Source organism: Salvelinus fontinalis, unplaced genomic scaffold (genome assembly GCF_029448725.1).
Source record: "Salvelinus fontinalis isolate EN_2023a unplaced genomic scaffold, ASM2944872v1 scaffold_0809, whole genome shotgun sequence".
NCBI classification, from domain to species: domain Eukaryota; kingdom Metazoa; phylum Chordata; class Actinopteri; order Salmoniformes; family Salmonidae; genus Salvelinus; species Salvelinus fontinalis.
In genome coordinates, this window is record NW_026601018.1 from 27501 (window position 1) to 50184 (window position 22684).

Below are 22684 nucleotides of genomic sequence, written 5' to 3' on the forward strand. Positions count from 1 at the left end.
CAGCAGATGGAGGGCTTGTTTGACATTGCAGCCAACAGTGCAGGCGATTGCCGACTAACTGATCTGTGTAAATAGTCCGGGTGGCCATTGAATAAATTGTTCAGCAGTCTTATGGCTTGGGGGTAGAAACTGTTAAGTAGCCTTTTGGACCCAGACTTGGCGCTCCGGTACCGCTTGCCGTGTGGTAGTAGAGGAAAAAAGTCTCTGACTTCGGTGACTGGAGACTTTGACTATTTTTTGGGCCTTCCTCTGACACCACCTAATATAGAGGTCCTGGATGGCAGGAAGCTTGGCCCCAGTGATGTACTGGGCCGTACGCACTACCCTCTGTATCGCCTTACGGTCAGATGCCACGGTCCGAGCAGTTGCCATTCCAGGCGGTGATACAACTGGTCAGGATGCTCTCGATGGTGCAGCTGGAGAACTTTTTGAGTATCTGGGGACACATGCCAAATCTTTTCAGTCTCCTGATGGGGAAAAGGTGTCGTGCCCTCTTCATGACTGTCTTGGTGTGTTTGGACCGTGATAGTGTGTTGGTGATGTGGACACCGAGGAACTTGAAACTGTGGACCCGCTCCACTACACCCCGTCAATGAGAATGGATGAACGAGATTCCCACTGTCCCTACCTACTATGTAGTGAAACCACAGCCAAGGAAACGTGCTTGGCGGAATCAGCGCGGTAAGAATGGACAGTTTTTGGATTGCGTAAACAACAACAGTAATTGTCTGATTGCGGGGATGCAGGACTGTGTTCAAAACCACTACAAGTGTGCTTGATCTATTTCCTCATTGGCACAGCTTGGAGAGCTCTAAAAAGCACCTTCTAGTGCCTTCTTTGAGTCAGAAAATAGCATTGAAATGACTTAGGAACTGCACACCTTGGAGAAGTGTGGCCACTTGGAGATACCAGTCAGTCCTCTCACTCAAACCCACACTTTGGAGAGGTGAGGCCACTTGGAGATATCAGTCAGTCCTCTCACTCAAACCCACACTTTGGAGAGGTGAGGCCACTTGGAGACAGCAGTCAGTCCTCTCACTCAAACCCACACTTTGGAGAGGTGAGGCCACTTGGAGGCATCAGTCAGTCCTCTCACTCAAACCCACACATTGGAGAGGTGAGGCCACTTGGAGACACCAGTCAGTCCTCTCACTCTGCACCTAACCCACATCTACCAGGAATTTTCTTTCCATGTTACTGAATGTATCCAGAATATTTTCAAATGTTGTTATCAAAATGCACATCAAATCACCAGTGTAATGTTTGGTTTCAGTCTTGTCAGGAGAACTGTTGTGGCCTCACATTTGGTCTAATAACTTTCCCATAAACTCCAAACTGTCCCCTTTAATTGCTACCATGCGTATGCGTTTCATATTCCTTCTGAAACAAACATTTCAATGTTGCCCTGTCCACAGTGTAAAGGGTTAAGGAGGGGCTCTGCCATAAGCACCACACAGGTAGCAGCTGGGTCTGGTCTGCTTAGTGCATTGACTCTATATGTCTCTCTTCCTCTTCCATCTCTGGATAGTACACACAGCAGACTACCCATACTGCATCACTCTACAACAGACTACCCATACTGCATCACTCTACAACAGACTACCCATACTGCATCATTCTACAACAGACTACCCATACTGCATCACTCTACAGCTGACTACCCATACTGCATCACTCTACAACAGATAGTACACACAGCAGACTACCCATACTGCATCACTCTACAACAGACTACCCATACTGCATCACTCTACAACAGACTACCCATACTGCATCACTCCACAACAGACTACCCATACTGCATCACTCTACAGCAGACTACCCATACTGCATCACTCTACAGCAGACTACCCATACTGCATCACTCTACAGCTGACTACCCATACTGCATCACTCTACAACAGATAGTACACACAGCAGACTACCCATACTGCATCACTCTACAACAGACTACCCATACTGCATCACTCTACAACAGACTACCCATACTGCATCACTCCACAACAGACTACCCATACTGCATCACTCTACAGCAGACTACCCATACTGCATCACTCTACAGCAGACTACCCATACTGCATCACTCCACAACAGATAGTATGTCCATCTTTAAGAGACCATCACGTTAACTGTGCTGTATACAGTAGAAGGGTAAGCAGGTATGTTGACCAGTCTTTTAACCTGGTTGTTATTCCAGGATGTTCCAGCAGGGGGCAGCAGCACCATCCACGTCTCCTTCACTCCCCTGACCCTGTCAGAACCGACCTCTAACGCTGCCTGTGTATCCTTCGCTCTGGGCTTCATGAGCCTTGACTCCAAGGTATAATGGTTCCTTCCAAATTTGCTGTGCCATGATTCTGTCACCATGTTATGTTTGGTACTCACATGTGTGTCTCTGCAGGTGTCGTCCTGTATCCCGGGTAAGGTTCAAAGGGCTCAGGGTCAGGATCTGGAACCTCTCAGATTGGACCTCCAGGCCTCCGTCAGACCTGCCGTGTAAGAAACCACTATGGACCATTATGCCTAATTGTTTCCAAGACTAAAACGTACAGTGCCTTGCCAAAAGTATTCATCCCCCTTGGAGTTTTTACTATTTTGTTGCATTACGACCTGTAATTTAAATAGATTTGTAAGTCGCTCTGGATAAGAGCGTCTGCTAAATGACTTAAATGTAAATGTAAATGTAGATTTTGGGGGGATTTCATGTAATTGACATACACAAAAAAGTCAAAATTGGTGAAATTAAATTTAAAAAATGACTTGTTCCAAAAAATTCAAAACGTAAAATTGGTGCGTGCATGTGTATTCACCCCCTTTGCTATGAAGCCCCTGAATAAGATCTGGTGCAACCAATTACCTTCAGAGGTCACATAATTTGTTAAATAAAGTCCACCTGTGTGCAATCTAAGTGTCACATGATCTCAGTATATATACACCTGTTCTGAAAGGCCCCAGAGTCTGCAACACCACTAAGCAAGGGGCACCATGAAGACCAAGGAGCTCTCCAAACAGGTCAGGGACAAAGTTGTGGAGAAGTACAGACCAGGGTTGGGTTATAAAAAAATATCAGAAACTTTGAACATCCCACAGAGCACCATTACATCCGTTATTACAAAATGGAAAGAATATGGCACCACAACAAACCTGCCAAGAGAGGGCCACCCACCAAAACTCACAGACCAGGCAAGGAGGGCATTAATCAGAGAGGCAACAAAGAGACCAAAGATAACCCTGAAGGAGCTGCAAAGCTTCACAGCGGAGATTGGAGTATGTGTCCACAGGACCACTTGATGCTGTACACTCCATAGAGCTGGGCTTTACGGAAGAGTGGCCAGAAAAAGCCATTGCTTCAAGAAGAAAATAAGCAAACATGTTTGGTGTTCACGCAAAGGCATGTGGGAGACTCCCCATACATATAGAAGAAGGTACTCTGGTCAGATGAGACAAAAATGTAGCTTTTTGGCCATCAAGGAAAACGCTATGTCTGGCCAAACCCAACACCTCTCATCACCCTGAGAACACCATCCCCACAGTGAAGCATGGAGGTAGCAGCATCATGCTGTAGGGATGTTTTTCATCGGCAGGGACTGGGAAACTGGTTAGAATTGAAGGAATGATGGATGGAACTAAATACAGGGACATTCTTGAGGGAAACCTGTTTCAGTCTTCCAGAGATTTGAGACTGGGACGGAGGTTCACCTTCCAGCAGGACAATGACTCTAAGAATACTGCTAAAGCAACACTCAAGTGGTTTAAGGGGAAACATTTAAATGTCTTGGAATGGCCTCGTCAAAGCCCAGACCTCAATCCAATTGAGAATCTGTGCTATGACTTAAAGATTGCTGTACACCAGCGGAACCCATCCAACTTGAAGGAGCTGGAGCAGTTTTGCCATGAAATGTGCCAAGCTTATAGAGACATACCCCAAGAGACTTGCAGCTGTAAATGCTGCAAAATGTGGCTCTACAAAGTATTGACTTTGGGGGGTGAATAGTTTTCAGTTTTTTGTCTTATTTCTTGTTTGTTTGACAATAAAAAAATATTTTGCATCTTCAAAGTGGTAGTCATGTTGTGTAAATCAAATGATACAAACCCCCCGAAAAATCCATTGTAATTCCAGATTGTAAGGCAACAAAATAGGTACAATGCCAAGGGGGGTGAATACTTTTGCAAGCCACTGTACTTTCAATGGAGATTCTCCATTGAGCTTCCTTTTAGTCCAGGACTTGGCTTAATCGGTATCTGCGAAAACTGCCCCAATGAGTAGCAGAACAGATAGCTTCTGTAAACCTAGCTGTTCTGTAAATCAACTGAATGTATGAAATTGTAGAGCAGGTGGTCTGTCTGTGTTCATTTATTCAGCCTGTCAGTGACTTACTGTCTGTGTTCATTTATTTAGCCTGTCAGCAACTTGCTGTGTATTCCTTGCTGTGTTCTACTCTTTAGCCTGTCAGTGCAGATGGAGGAGGAAGAGGAGTGCCTGGAGTTCTGTGCTGTGGCTAGTGATTTAATACAGGGCGAGCCACACAATGAGGTGGGTCTGGAGTTCTGTGCTGCGGCTAGTGATTTAATACAGGGCGAGCCACACAATGAGGTGGGTCTGGAGTTCTGTGCTGCGGCTAGTGATTTAATACAGGGCGAGCCACACAATGAGGTGGGTCTGGAGTTCTGTGCTGTGGCTAGTGATTTAATACAGGGCGAGCCACACAATGAGGTGGGTCTGGAGTTCTGTGCTGTGGCTAGTGATTTAATACAGGGCGAGCCACACAATGAGGTGGGTCTGGAGTTCTGTGCTGCGGCTAGTGATTTAATACAGGGCGAGCCACACAATGAGGTGGGTCTGGAGTTCTGTGCTGCGGCTAGTGATTTAATACAGGGCGAGCCACACAATGAGGTGGGTCTGGAGTTCTGTGCTGTGGCTAGTGATTTAATACAGGGCGAGCCACACAATGAGGTGGGTCTGGAGTTCTGTGCTGTGGCTAGTGATTTAATACAGGGCGAGCCACACAATGAGGTGGGTCTGGAGTTCTGTGCTGTGGCTAGTGATTTAATACAGGGCGAGCCACACAATGAGGTGGGTCTGAGACACCTGCCAAACAAATTTAAATATGTCCTCCAGGGGGTTTTGAACTTTTACTGTTGGAAAGTGATATCCCAAGTATAAATACAGTAAAGGAAACACACTAAAGTGTACAACATTTTCTTTTTGGTGTAAAATAGTTTTGGACTTTACTGTGTTTATACTTGATGTTGCTTTTCAACAGTACATTTTTTTATTTAAATCACTGGACAGTTTTCTGTCTGCAATATTGTATTTCTTCCATTTACGAGCTCATATTTTGTCATTGGGTAACTTCTCGACCATGTTGTGATTTCTCAGATGGTACAGAGGAAGTGTTCCATCACACGGACGTTCCAGTTGAAGAACAGTACAGAGATGCCTCTGAGTTTCAGGCTGAGCACCCAGCCTCCCTTTTCTGTACTGCAGCCTAGAGGTGGTGTCGGGACAGCCGGCTGCTCCTCCCACAGCCTCCCATCTGGGGAGAACCAGCTACTGCTGCTGCAGCCACGACACAACAAGCAGGTAGATACCTAACAATACACCAGAACACATCAGTAGATACCTAACAATACACCAGAACACATCAGTAGATACCTAACAATACACCAGAACACATCAGTAGATACCTAACAATACACCAGAACACATCAGTAGATAGATACCTAACAATACACCAGAACACATCAGTAGATAGATACCTAACAATACACCAGAACACATCAGTAGATACCTAACAATACACCAGAACACATCAGTAGATACCTAACAATACACCAGAACACATCAGTAGATACCTAACAATACACCAGAACACATCAGTAGATACCTAACAATACACCAGAACACATCAGTAGATACCTAACAATACACCAGAACACATCAGTAGATACCTAACAATACACCAGAACACATCAGTAGATACCTAACAATACACCAGAACACATCAGTAGATACCTAACAATACACCAGAACACATCAGTAGATACCTAACAATACACCAGAACACATCAGTAGATACCTAACAATACACCAGAACACATCAGTAGATAGATACCTAACAATACACCAGAACACATCAGTAGATAGATACCTAACAATACACCAGAACTCATCAGTAGATACCTAACAATACACCAGAACACATCAGTAGATACCTAACAATACACCAGAACACATCAGTAGATACCTAACAATACACCAGAACACATCAGTAGATAGATACCTAACAATACACCAGAACACATCAGTAGATACCTAACAATACACCAGAACACATCAGTAGATACCTAACAATACACCAGAACACATCAGTAGATACCTAACAATACACCAGAACACATCAGTAGATACCTAACAATACACCAGAACACATCAGTAGATACCTAACAATACACCAGAACACATCAGTAGATAGATACCTAACAATACACCAGAACACATCAGTAGATACCTAACAATACACCAGAACACATCAGTAGATACCTAACAATACACCAGAACACATCAGTAGATACCTAACAATACACCAGAACACATCAGTAGATACCTAACAATACACCAGAACACATCAGTAGATACCTAACAATACACCAGAACACATCAGTAGATACCTAACAATACACCAGAACACATCAGTAGATAGATACCTAACAATACACCAGAACACACCAGTAGATAGATACCTAACAATACACCAGAACACATCAGTAGATACCTAACAATACACCAGAACACATCAGTAGATACCTAACAATACACCAGAACACATCAGTAGATACCTAACAATACACCAGAACACATCAGTAGATACCTAACAATACACCAGAACACATCAGTAGATAGATACCTAACAATACACCAGAACACACCAGTAGATAGATACCTAACAATACACCAGAACACATCAGTAGATACCTAACAATACACCAGAACACATCAGTAGATACCTAACAATACACAATACCTCATCAGTAGATACCTAACAATACACCAGAACACATCAGTAGATAGATACCTAACAATACACCAGAACACATCAGTAGATAGATACCTAACAATACACCAGAACACATCAGTAGATAGATACCTAACAATACACCAGAACACATCAGTAGATACCTAACAATACACCAGAACACATCAGTAGATACCTAACAATACACCAGAACACATCAGTAGATACCTAACAATACACCAGAACACATCAGTAGATAGATACCTAACAATACACCAGAACACATCAGTAGATACCTAACAATACACCAGAACACATCAGTAGATACCTAACAATACACCAGAACACATCAGTAGATACCTAACAATTCACCAGAACACATCAGTAGATAGATACCTAACAATACACCAGAACACATCAGTAGATAGATACCTAACAATACACCAGAACACATCAGTAGATACCTAACAATACACCAGAACACATCAGTAGATACCTAACAATACACCAGAACACATCAGTAGATACCTAACAATACACCAGAACACATCAGTAGATACCTAACAATACACCAGAACACATCAGTAGATACCTAACAATACACCAGAACACATCAGTAGATACCTAACAATACACCAGAACACATCAGTAGATACCTAACAATACACCAGAACACATCAGTAGATACCTAACAATACACCAGAACACATCAGTAGATACCTAACAATACACCAGAACACATCAGTAGATACCTAACAATACACCAGAACACATCAGTAGATACCTAACAATACACCAGAACACATCAGTAGATAGATACCTAACAATACACCAGAACACATCAGTAGATAGATACCTAACAATACACCAGAACTCATCAGTAGATACCTAACAATACACCAGAACACATCAGTAGATAGATACCTAACAATACACCAGAACTCATCAGTAGATACCTAACAATACACCAGAACACATCAGTAGATACCTAACAATACACCAGAACACATCAGTAGATACCTAACAATACACCAGAACACATCAGTAGATAGATACCTAACAATACACCAGAACACATCAGTAGATACCTAACAATACACCAGAACACATCAGTAGATACCTAACAATACACCAGAACACATCAGTAGATACCTAACAATACACCAGAACACATCAGTAGATACCTAACAATACACCAGAACACATCAGTAGATACCTAACAATACACCAGAACACATCAGTAGATAGATACCTAACAATACACCAGAACACATCAGTAGATAGATACCTAACAATACACCAGAACACATCAGTAGATACCTAACAATACACCAGAACACATCAGTAGATACCTAACAATACACCAGAACACATCAGTAGATACCTAACAATACACCAGAACACATCAGTAGATACCTAACAATACACCAGAACACATCAGTAGATACCTAACAATACACCAGAACACATCAGTAGATACCTAACAATACACCAGAACACATCAGTAGATACCTAACAATACACCAGAACACATCAGTAGATACCTAACAATACACCAGAACACATCAGTAGATACCTAACAATACACCAGAACACATCAGTAGATACCTAACAATACACCAGAACACATCAGTAGATAGATACCTAACAATACACCAGAACACATCAGTAGATAGATACCTAACAATACACCAGAACTCATCAGTAGATACCTAACAATACACCAGAACACATCAGTAGATACCTAACAATACACCAGAACACATCAGTAGATACCTAACAATACACCAGAACACATCAGTAGATAGATACCTAACAATACACCAGAACACATCAGTAGATACCTAACAATACACCAGAACACATCAGTAGATACCTAACAATACACCAGAACACATCAGTAGATACCTAACAATACACCAGAACACATCAGTAGATACCTAACAATACACCAGAACACATCAGTAGATACCTAACAATACACCAGAACACATCAGTAGATAGATACCTAACAATACACCAGAACACATCAGTAGATACCTAACAATACACCAGAACACATCAGTAGATACCTAACAATACACCAGAACACATCAGTAGATACCTAACAATACACCAGAACACATCAGTAGATACCTAACAATACACCAGAACACATCAGTAGATACCTAACAATACACCAGAACACATCAGTAGATAGATACCTAACAATACACCAGAACACATCAGTAGATAGATACCTAACAATACACCAGAACTCATCAGTAGATACCTAACAATACACCAGAACACATCAGTAGATACCTAACAATACACCAGAACACATCAGTAGATACCTAACAATACACCAGAACACATCAGTAGATAGATACCTAACAATACACCAGAACACATCAGTAGATACCTAACAATACACCAGAACACATCAGTAGATACCTAACAATACACCAGAACACATCAGTAGATACCTAACAATACACCAGAACACATCAGTAGATACCTAACAATACACCAGAACACATCAGTAGATACCTAACAATACACCAGAACACATCAGTAGATAGATACCTAACAATACACCAGAACACATCAGTAGATACCTAACAATACACCAGAACACATCAGTAGATACCTAACAATACACCAGAACACATCAGTAGATACCTAACAATACACCAGAACACATCAGTAGATACCTAACAATACACCAGAACACATCAGTAGATACCTAACAATACACCAGAACACATCAGTAGATACCTAACAATACACCAGAACACATCAGTAGATAGATACCTAACAATACACCAGAACACACCAGTAGATAGATACCTAACAATACACCAGAACACATCAGTAGATACCTAACAATACACCAGAACACATCAGTAGATACCTAACAATACACCAGAACACATCAGTAGATACCTAACAATACACCAGAACACATCAGTAGATACCTAACAATACACCAGAACACATCAGTAGATAGATACCTAACAATACACCAGAACACACCAGTAGATAGATACCTAACAATACACCAGAACACATCAGTAGATACCTAACAATACACCAGAACACATCAGTAGATACCTAACAATACACCAGAACACATCAGTAGATACCTAACAATACACCAGAACACATCAGTAGATACCTAACAATACACCAGAACACATCAGTAGATACCTAACAATACACCAGAACACATCAGTAGATACCTAACAATACACCAGAACACATCAGTAGATACCTAACAATACACCAGAACACATCAGTAGATACCTAACAATACACCAGAACACATCAGTAGATACCTAACAATACACCAGAACACATCAGTAGATAGATACCTAACAATACACCAGAACACATCAGTAGATAGATACCTAACAATACACCAGAACTCATCAGTAGATACCTAACAATACACCAGAACACATCAGTAGATACCTAACAATACACCAGAACACATCAGTAGATACCTAACAATACACCAGAACACATCAGTAGATACCTAACAATACACCAGAACACATCAGTAGATACCTAACAATACACCAGAACACATCAGTAGATACCTAACAATACACCAGAACACATCAGTAGATACCTAACAATACACCAGAACACATCAGTAGATAGATACCTAACAATACACCAGAACACATCAGTAGATACCTAACAATACACCAGAACACATCAGTAGATACCTAACAATACACCAGAACACATCAGTAGATACCTAACAATTCACCAGAACACATCAGTAGATAGATACCTAACAATACACCAGAACACATCAGTAGATAGATACCTAACAATACACCAGAACACATCAGTAGATACCTAACAATACACCAGAACACATCAGTAGATACCTAACAATACACCAGAACACATCAGTAGATACCTAACAATACACCAGAACACATCAGTAGATACCTAACAATACACCAGAACACATCAGTAGATACCTAACAATACACCAGAACACATCAGTAGATACCTAACAATACACCAGAACACATCAGTAGATACCTAACAATACACCAGAACACATCAGTAGATACCTAACAATACACCAGAACACATCAGTAGATACCTAACAATACACCAGAACACATCAGTAGATACCTAACAATACACCAGAACACATCAGTAGATAGATACCTAACAATACACCAGAACACATCAGTAGATAGATACCTAACAATACACCAGAACTCATCAGTAGATACCTAACAATACACCAGAACACATCAGTAGATACCTAACAATACACCAGAACACATCAGTAGATACCTAACAATACACCAGAACACATCAGTAGATAGATACCTAACAATACACCAGAACACATCAGTAGATACCTAACAATACACCAGAACACATCAGTAGATACCTAACAATACACCAGAACACATCAGTAGATACCTAACAATACACCAGAACACATCAGTAGATACCTAACAATACACCAGAACACATCAGTAGATAGATACCTAACAATACACCAGAACACATCAGTAGATACCTAACAATACACCAGAACACATCAGTAGATACCTAACAATACACCAGAACACATCAGTAGATACCTAACAATACACCAGAACACATCAGTTGATAGATACCTAACAATACACCAGAACACACCAGTAGATAGATACCTAACAATACACCAGAACACATCAGTAGATACCTAACAATACACCAGAACACATCAGTAGATACCTAACAATACACCAGAACACATCAGTAGATACCTAACAATACACCAGAACACATCAGTAGATACCTAACAATACACCAGAACACATCAGTAGATACCTAACAATACACCAGAACACATCAGTAGATACCTAACAATACACCAGAACACATCAGTAGATAGATACCTAACAATACACCAGAACACACCAGTAGATAGATACCTAACAATACACCAGAACACATCAGTAGATACCTAACAATACACCAGAACACATCAGTAGATACCTAACAATACACCAGAACACATCAGTAGATACCTAACAATACACCAGAACACATCAGTAGATACCTAACAATACACCAGAACACATCAGTAGATACCTAACAATACACCAGAACACACCAGTAGATAGATACCTAACAATACACCAGAACACATCAGTAGATAGATACCTAACAATACACAATAACTCATCAGTAGATACCTAACAATACACCAGAACACATCAGTAGATAGATACCTAACAATACACCAGAACACATCAGTAGATAGATACCTAACAATACACCAGAACACATCAGTAGATAGATACCTAACAATACACCAGAACACATCAGTAGATACCTAACAATACACCAGAACACATCAGTAGATACCTAACAATACACCAGAACACATCAGTAGATACCTAACAATACACCAGAACACATCAGTAGATAGATACCTAACAATACACCAGAACACATCAGTAGATACCTAACAATACACCAGAACACATCAGTAGATACCTAACAATACACCAGAACACATCAGTAGATACCTAACAATACACCAGAACACATCAGTAGATACCTAACAATACACCAGAACACATCAGTAGATAGATACCTAACAATACACCAGAACACATCAGTAGATAGATACCTAACAATACACCAGAACACATCAGTAGATACCTAACAATACACCAGAACACATCAGTAGATACCTAACAATACACCAGAACACATCAGTAGATACCTAACAATACACCAGAACACATCAGTAGATACCTAACAATACACCAGAACACATCAGTAGATACCTAACAATACACCAGAACACATCAGTAGATACCTAACAATACACCAGAACACATCAGTAAAAACCTAACAATACACCAGAACACATCAGTAGATACCTAACAATACACCAGAACACATCAGTAGATACCTAACAATACACCAGAACACATCAGTAGATACCTAACAATACACCAGAACACATCAGTAGATACCTAACAATACACCAGAACACATCAGTAGATACCTAACAATACACCAGAACACATCAGTAGATACCTAACAATACACCAGAACACATCAGTAGATAGATACCTAACAATACACCAGAACACATCAGTAGATACCTAACAATACACCAGAACACATCAGTAGATACCTAACAATACACCAGAACACATCAGTAGATACCTAACAATACACCAGAACACATCAGTAGATACCTAACAATACACCAGAACACATCAGTAGATACCTAACAATACACCAGAACACATCAGTAGATAGATACCTAACAATACACCAGAACACATCAGTAGATACCTAACAATACACCAGAACACATCAGTAGATACCTAACAATACACCAGAACACATCAGTAGATACCTAACAATACACCAGAACACATCAGTAGATACCTAACAATACACCAGAACACATCAGTAGATACCTAACAATACACCAGAACACATCAGTAGATAGATACCTAACAATACACCAGAACACACCAGTAGATAGATACCTAACAATACACCAGAACACATCAGTAGATACCTAACAATACACCAGAACACATCAGTAGATACCTAACAATACACCAGAACACATCAGTAGATACCTAACAATACACCAGAACACATCAGTAGATACCTAACAATACACCAGAACACATCAGTAGATAGATACCTAACAATACACCAGAACACACCAGTAGATAGATACCTAACAATACACCAGAACACATCAGTAGATACCTAACAATACACCAGAACACATCAGTAGATACCTAACAATACACCAGAACACATCAGTAGATACCTAACAATACACCAGAACACATCAGTAGATACCTAACAATACACCAGAACACATCAGTAGATACCTAACAATACACCAGAACACATCAGTAGATACCTAACAATACACCAGAACACATCAGTAGATACCTAACAATACACCAGAACACATCAGTAGATACCTAACAATACACCAGAACACATCAGTAGATAGATACCTAACAATACACCAGAACACATCAGTAGATAGATACCTAACAATACACCAGAACTCATCAGTAGATACCTAACAATACACCAGAACACATCAGTAGATACCTAACAATACACCAGAACACATCAGTAGATACCTAACAATACACCAGAACACATCAGTAGATACCTAACAATACACCAGAACACATCAGTAGATACCTAACAATACACCAGAACACATCAGTAGATACCTAACAATACACCAGAACACATCAGTAGATACCTAACAATACACCAGAACACATCAGTAGATACCTAACAATACACCAGAACACATCAGTAGATACCTAACAATACACCAGAACACATCAGTAGATAGATACCTAACAATACACCAGAACACATCAGTAGATACCTAACAATACACCAGAACTCATCAGTAGATACCTAACAATACACCAGAACACACAAGTAGATAGATACCTAACAATACACCAGAACACATCAGTAGATAGATACCTAACAATACACCAGAACTCATCAGTAGATACCTAACAATACACCAGAACACACAAGTAGATAGATACCTAACAATACACCAGAACACATGGTAAACTATATCAGTGTAAACTATATCAGTGTAAACTATATCAATATAAACTATATCAGTGTAAACTTTATCAGTTTAAACTATATCATTGTTGACTATATTAGTATAAACTATATCAGTGTAAACTATATCAGTGTAAACTATATCAATATAAACTATATCAGTGTAAACTATATCAGTGTAAACTTTATCAGTTTAAACTATATCATTGTAGACTATATTAGTATAAACTATATCAGTATAAACTATATCAGTATAAACTATATCAGTATAAACTATATCAGTGTAAACTATATCAGTATAAACTATATCAGTGTAAACTATATCATTGTTGACTATATCAGTGTAAACTATATCAGTGTAAACTATATCAGTGTAAACTATATCTGTAAAGGTTTTCTTCCAGGGGTGAAGGAGAGGACCAAAGTGCAGCACGGCTAGTGTTAAACATGTTTAATACAAACACAAGTGAAACACTACAAACAACCTACAAAATAACAAATGCAAAACCGATACAGACCTATCTGGTGCAGAACACAAACACAGAGACAGGTAACAAACACCCACAAAATCCCAACACAAAACAAGCCTCCTATATATGAGTCTCAATCAGAGACAACGACTACCATCTGTCTCTGATTGAGAACCCACACTAGGCTGACATAGAAACAGACAAACTAGACACACAACATAGAATTCCCACCCAGCTCACGTCCTGACCAACTAAACACATACAAAACAACAGAAAACAGGTCAGGAACATGACAATATCAGTGTAAACTATATCAGTATAAACTATATCAAAATAAATTATATCATTGTAAACTATATCAGTATAAACTATATCAATATAAACTATACCAGTGTAAACTATATCAGTGTAAACTATATCAATATAAACTATATCAGTATAAACTATATCAGTGTAAACTATATCAGTGTAAACTATATCAGTATAAACTATATCAGTGTAAACTATATCAGTGTAAACTATATCAGTGTAAACTATATCAATATAAACTATATCAGTATAAACTATATCAGTGTAAACTATATCAGTGTAAACTATATCAGTGTAAACTATATCAGTGTAAACTATATCAATGTAAACTATATCAGTGTAAACTATATCAGTGTAAACTATATCAGTGTAAACTATATCAGTGTAAACTATATCAGTGTAAACTATATCAATATAAACTATATCAATATAAACTATATCAGTGTAAACTATATCAGTGTAAACTATATCAGTGTAAACTATATCAGTGTAAACTATATCAATGTAAACTATATCAGTGTAAACTATATCAGTGTAAACTATATCAGTGTAAACTATATCAGTGTAAACTATATCAGTGTAAACTATATCAGTATAAACTATATCAATGTAAACTATATCAGTGTAAACTATATCAGTGTAAACTATATCAGTGTAAACTATATCAGTGTAAACTATATCAGTATAAACTATATCAGTATAAACTATATCAGTATAAACTATATCAGTATAAAATATATCAGTGTAAACTATATCAGTGTAAACTATATCAGTATAAACTATATCAGTGTAAACTATATCAGTGTAAACTATATCAGTGTAAACTATATCAATGTAAACTATATCAGTATAAACTATATCAGTGTAAACTATATCAGTATAAACTATATCAGTATAAAATATATCAGTGTAAACTATATCAGTGTAAACTATATCAGTATAAACTATATCAGTGTAAACTATATCAGTGTAAACTATATCAGTGTAAACTATATCAATGTAAACTATATCAGTATAAACTATATCAGTGTAAACTATATCAGTGTAAACTATATCAATATAAACTATATCAGTATAAACTATATCAGTGTAAACTATATCAGTGTAAACTATATCAGTGTAAACTATATCAGTGTAAACTATATCAGTATAAACTATATCAATATAAACTATATCAGTATAAACTATATCAGTGTAAACTATATCAGTATAAACTATATCAGTATAAACTATATCAATATAAACTATATCAGTGTAAACTATATCAGTATAAACTATATCAGTTTAAACTATATCAATATAAACTATATCAGTTTAAACTATATCAATATAAACTATATCAGTATAAACTATATCAGTATAAACTATATCAGTATAAACTATATCAATATAAACTATATCAGTGTAAACTATATCAGTATAAACTATATCAGTTTAAACTATATCAATATAAACTATATCAGTGTAAACTATATCAATATAAACTATATCAATATAAACTATATCAGTATAAACTATATCAGTATAAACTATATCAGTATAAACTATATCAGTATAAACTATATCAATATAAACTATATCAGTGTAAACTATATCAGTATAAACTATATCAGTTTAAACTATATCAATATAAACTATATCAGTGTAAACTATATCAATATAAACTATATCAATATAAACTATATCAGTGTAAACTATATCAATATAAACTATATCAATATAAACTATATCAGTGTAAACTATATCAGTATAAACTATATCAGTTTAAACTATATCAATATAAACTATATCAATATAAACTATATCAATGTAAACTATATCAGTGTAAACTATATCAGTGTAAACTATATCAGTATAAACTATATCAGTATAAACTATATCAATATAAACTATATCAGTTTAAACTATATCAATATAAACTATATCAGTATAAACTATATCAGTTTAAACTATATCAATATAAACTATATCAGTGTAAACTATATCAGTATAAACTATATCAATATAAACTATATCAGTTTAAACTATATCAATATAAACTATATCAGTATAAACTATATCAGTGTAAACTATATCAGTGTAAACTATATCAGTGTAAACTATATCAGTGTAAACTATATCAGTATAAACTATATCAGTTTAAACTATATCAGTATAAACTATATCAGTGTAAACTATATCAATATAAACTATATCAATGTAAACTATATCAGTTTAAACTATATCAATATAAACTATATCAGTATAAACTATATCAATATAAACTATATCAGTTTAAACTATATCAATATAAACTATATCAGTTTAAACTATATCAATATAAACTATATCAGTATAAACTATATCAGTATAAACTATATCAGTATAAACTATATCAATGTAAACTATATCAGTATAAACTATATCAGTATAAACTATATCAGTATAAACTATATCAATATAAACTATATCAGTGTAAACTATATCAGTATAAACTATATCAGTATAAACTATATCAGTATAAACTATATCAATATAAACTATATCAGTATAAACTATATCAGTTTAAACTATATCAATATAAACTATATCAATATAAACTATATCAATATAAACTATATCAGTATAAACTATATCAGTATAAACTATATCAATGTAAACTATATCAGTATAAACTATATCAGTATAAACTATATCAGTATAAACTATATCAATATAAACTATATCAGTGTAAACTATATCAGTATAAACTATATCAGTATAAACTACATCAGTATAAACTATATCAATATAAACTATATCAGTATAAACTATATCAGTTTAAACTATATCAATATAAACTATATCAATATAAACTATATCAATATAAACTATATCAGTTTAAACTATATCAATATAAACTATATCAATATAAACTATATCAGTATAAACTATATCAGTATAAACTATATCAGTATAAACTATATCAATATAAACTATATCAATATAAACTATATCAGTATAAACTATATCAGTATAAACTATATCAATATAAACTATATCAATATAAACTATATCAGTATAAACTATATCAGTATAAACTATATCAGTGTAAACTATATCAATATAAACTATATCAGGTTAAACTATATCAGTGTAAACTATATCAATATAAACTATATCAGTATAAACTATATCAATATAAACTATATCAGTGTAAACTATATCAGTGTAAACTATATCAGTATAAACTATATCAGTGTAAACTATATCAGTGTAAACTATATCAGTTTAAACTATATCAATATAAACTATATCAGTGTAAACTATATCAGTGTAAACTATATCAGTATAAACTATATCAGTGTAAACTATATCAATATAAACTATATCAGTGTAAACTATATCAGTGTAAACTATATCAGTATAAACTATATCAGTGTAAACTATATCAATATAAACTATATCAGTATAAACTATATCAATATAAACTATATCAGTATAAACTATATCAGTGTAAACTATATCAGTATAAACTATATCAGTGTAAACTATATCAATATAAACTATATCAATATAAACTATATCAGTATAAACTATATCAATATAAACTATATCAGTTTAAACTATATCAATATAAACTATATCAGTATAAACTATATCAGTGTAAACTATATCAATATAAACTATATCAGTATAAACTATATCAGTATAAACTATATCAGTATAAACTATATCAGTATAAACTATATCAGTTTAAACTATATCAATATAAACTATATCAGTATAAACTATATCAGTGTAAACTATATCAGTATAAACTATATCAATATAAACTATATCAGTATAAACTATATCAGTGTAAACTATATCAGTATAAACTATATCAATATAAACTATATCAGTATAAACTATATCAGTTTAAACTATATCAATATAAACTATATCAATATAAACTATATCAATATAAACTATATCAGTATAAACTATATCAGTGTAAACTATATCAGTATAAACTATATCAATATAAACTATATCAATATAAACTATATCAATGTAAACTATATCAGTGTAAACTATATCAGTATAAACTATATCAGTATAAACTATATCAGTGTAAACTATATCAGTGTAAACTATATCAATATAAACTATATCAGTTTAAACTATATCAGTATAAACTATATCAGTATAAACTATATCAGTTTAAACTATATCAGTATAAACTATATCAATATAAACTATATCAGTTTAAACTATATCAGTATAAACTATATCAGTATAAACTATATCAATATAAACTATATCAGTTTAAACTATATCAGTATAAACTATATCAGTGTAAACTATATCAGTGTAAACTATATCAATATAAACTATATCAGTGTAAACTATATCAGTATAAACTATATCAGTGTAAACTATATCAGTATAAACTATATCAGTATAAACTATATCAGTATAAACTATATCAGTATAAACTATATCAGTATAAACTATATCAGTATAAACTATATCAGTATAACTCAGTGGACATATTGCATCTACATATAGGGATTCTACAATGGACTTCCAATATCCTTTCTTCCTGTGGTTGGCAGGTGAAGGTGGCGTTCCACAGCTCTCTATCCATGCTGGCCTATCTGAGGCAGTCTGCAGAGGAAGTCCCGCCCAACGTGTCTCTGGTTACCAATGAGAGTGGAGAGAGGAAGCTGAGGTTCCTGCAGACCCTGTCGGTGCATTACAACAACAACAGTCTGCAGGTAACAGATCATTCATAGTGATAGTAAGGGATATTTACAGTCATTGTGATTTAACAGTGGTCATCAATAAATAGGTTTGGTTCAGAGGACATGGTGTGCTAACTGTCTGTACTCCTGCCCTGTTCTGTCATGTCTTTAAACCTCTTCTGTCCGCAGACCGTGCCACTCTGTGCCCACCTGTCCCTGCCCACTCTAAGTCTGTCCTGTGACAGTCTGGACTTCGGTACCTGCTACGTGGGTCAGACCCTGGTCAAGGAGGTCCATCTTTCCAACCGAGGAGGCTCCTCTAGCTACTGGAGAATACTCATAGGTAACCATGGTCCTGTAGTTACTAGAGCTCTCATAGGTAACCATGGTCCTGTAGTTACTGGAGCGCTCATAGGTAGCCATGGTCCTGTAGTTACTGGAGCTCTCATAGGTAACCATGGTCCTGTAGTTACTAGAGCTCTCATAGGTAACCATGGTCCTGTAGTTACTAGAGCTCTCATAGATAACCATGGTCCTGTAGTTACTAGAGCTCTCATAGGTAACCATGGTCCTGTAGTTACTAGAGCTCTCATAGGTAACCATGGTCCTGTAGTTACTAGAGCTCTCATAGGTAACCATAGTCCAGTAGTTACTAGAGCTCTCATAGGTAACCATGGTCCTGTAGTTACTAGAGCTCTCATAGGTAACCATGGTCCTGTAGTTACTAGAGCTCTCATAGGTAACCATGGTCCTGTAGTTACTAGAGCTCTCATAGGTAACCATGGTCCTGTAGTTACTAGAGCTCTCATAGGTAACCATGGTCCTGTAGTTACTAGAGCTCTCATAGGTAACCATGGTCCTGTAGTTACTAGAGCTCTCATAGGTAACCATGGTCCAGTAGTTACTAGAGCTCTCATAGGTAACCATGGTCCTGTAGTTACTAGAGCTCTCATAGGTAACCATGGTCCTGTAGTTACTAGAGCTCTCATAGGTAACCATGGTCCTGTAGTTACTAGAGCTCTCATAGGTAACCATGGTCCTGTAGTTACTAGAGCTCTCATAGGTAACCATGGTCCTGTAGTTACTAGAGCTCTCATAGGTAACCATGGTCCTGTAGTTACTAGAGCTCTCATAGGTAACCATGGTCCTGTAGTTACTAGAGCTCTCATAGGTAACCATGGTCCTGTAGTTACTAGAGCTCTCATAGGTAACCATGGTCCTGTAGTTACTAGAGCTCTCATAGGTAACCATGGTCCTGTAGTTACTAGAGCTCTCATAGGTAACCATGGTCCCGTAGTTACTAGAGCTCTCATAGGTAACCATGGTCCTGTAGTTACTAGAGCTCTCATAGGTAACATGGTCCTCTAGTTACTAGAGCTCTCATAGGTAACCATGGTCCTGTAGTTACTAGAGCTCTCATAGGTAACCATGGTCCTGTAGTTACTAGAGCTCTCATAGGTAACCATGGTCCTGTAGTTACTAGAGCTCTCATAGGTAACCATGGTCCTGTAGTTACTAGAGCTCTCATAGGTAACCATGGTCCCGTAGTTACTAGAGCTCTCATAGGTAACCATGGTCCTGTAGTTACTAGAGCTCTCATAGGTAACCATGGTCCTGTAGTTACTAGAGCTCTCATAGGTAACCATGGTCCTGTAGTTACTAGAGCTCTCATAGGTAACATGGTCCTCTAGTTACTAGAGCTCTCATAGGTAACCATGGTCCTGTAGTTACTAGAGCTCTCATAGTAACCATGGTCCTGTAGTTACTATAGCGCTCATAGGTAACCATGGTCATGTAGTTACTAGAGCTCTCATAGGTAACCATAGTCCAGTAGTTACTAGAGCTCTCATAGGTAACCATGGTCCTGTAGTTACTAGAGCTCTCATAGGTAACCATGGTCCTGTAGTTACTAGAGCTCTCATAGGTAACCATGGTCCTGTAGTTACTAGAGCTCTCATAGGTAACCATGGTCCTGTAGTTACTAGAGCTCTCATAGGTAACCATGGTCCTGTAGTTACTAGAGCTCTCATAGGTAACCATGGTCCAGTAGTTACTAGAGCTCTCATAGGTAACCATGGTCCTGTAGTTACTAGAGCTCTCATAGGTAACCATGGTCCTGTAGTTACTAGAGCTCTCATAGGTAACCATGGTCCTGTAGTTACTAGAGCTCTCATAGGTAACCATGGTCCTGTAGTTACTAGAGCTCTCATAGGTAACCATGGTCCTGTAGTTACTAGAGCTCTCATAGGTAACCATGGTCCTGTAGTTACTAGAGCTCTCATAGGTAACCATGGTCCTGTAGTTACTAGAGCTCTCATAGGTAACCATGGTCCTGTAGTTACTAGAGCTCTCATAGGTAACCATGGTCCTGTAGTTACTAAAGCTCTCATAGGTAACCATGGTCCTGTAGTTACTAGAGCTCTCATAGGTAACCATGGTCCCGTAGTTACTAGAGCTCTCATAGGTAACCATGGTCCTGTAGTTACTAGAGCTCTCATAGGTAACATGGTCCTCTAGTTACTAGAGCTCTCATAGGTAACCATGGTCCTGTAGTTACTAGAGCTCTCATAGGTAACCATGGTCCTGTAGTTACTAG

The 22684-nt window shown here is 36.9% G+C and overlaps 1 protein-coding gene across 1 annotated transcript in view; it reads left to right on the plus strand.

The window, feature by feature from the left end:
* Positions 1-22684, plus strand: part of LOC129847380 (deleted in lung and esophageal cancer protein 1-like) — a 50877-nt gene that overhangs the window by 12782 nt on the left and 15411 nt on the right. Inside the window, exons 9-14 of the mRNA XM_055915155.1 lie at positions 2198-2320; positions 2402-2496; positions 4447-4534; positions 5381-5584; positions 19960-20121; positions 20278-20431. Of these exons, the coding sequence (XP_055771130.1) occupies positions 2198-2320; positions 2402-2496; positions 4447-4534; positions 5381-5584; positions 19960-20121; positions 20278-20431 (826 nt within the window). The remainder of the gene's footprint in view (positions 1-2197; positions 2321-2401; positions 2497-4446; positions 4535-5380; positions 5585-19959; positions 20122-20277; positions 20432-22684) is intronic.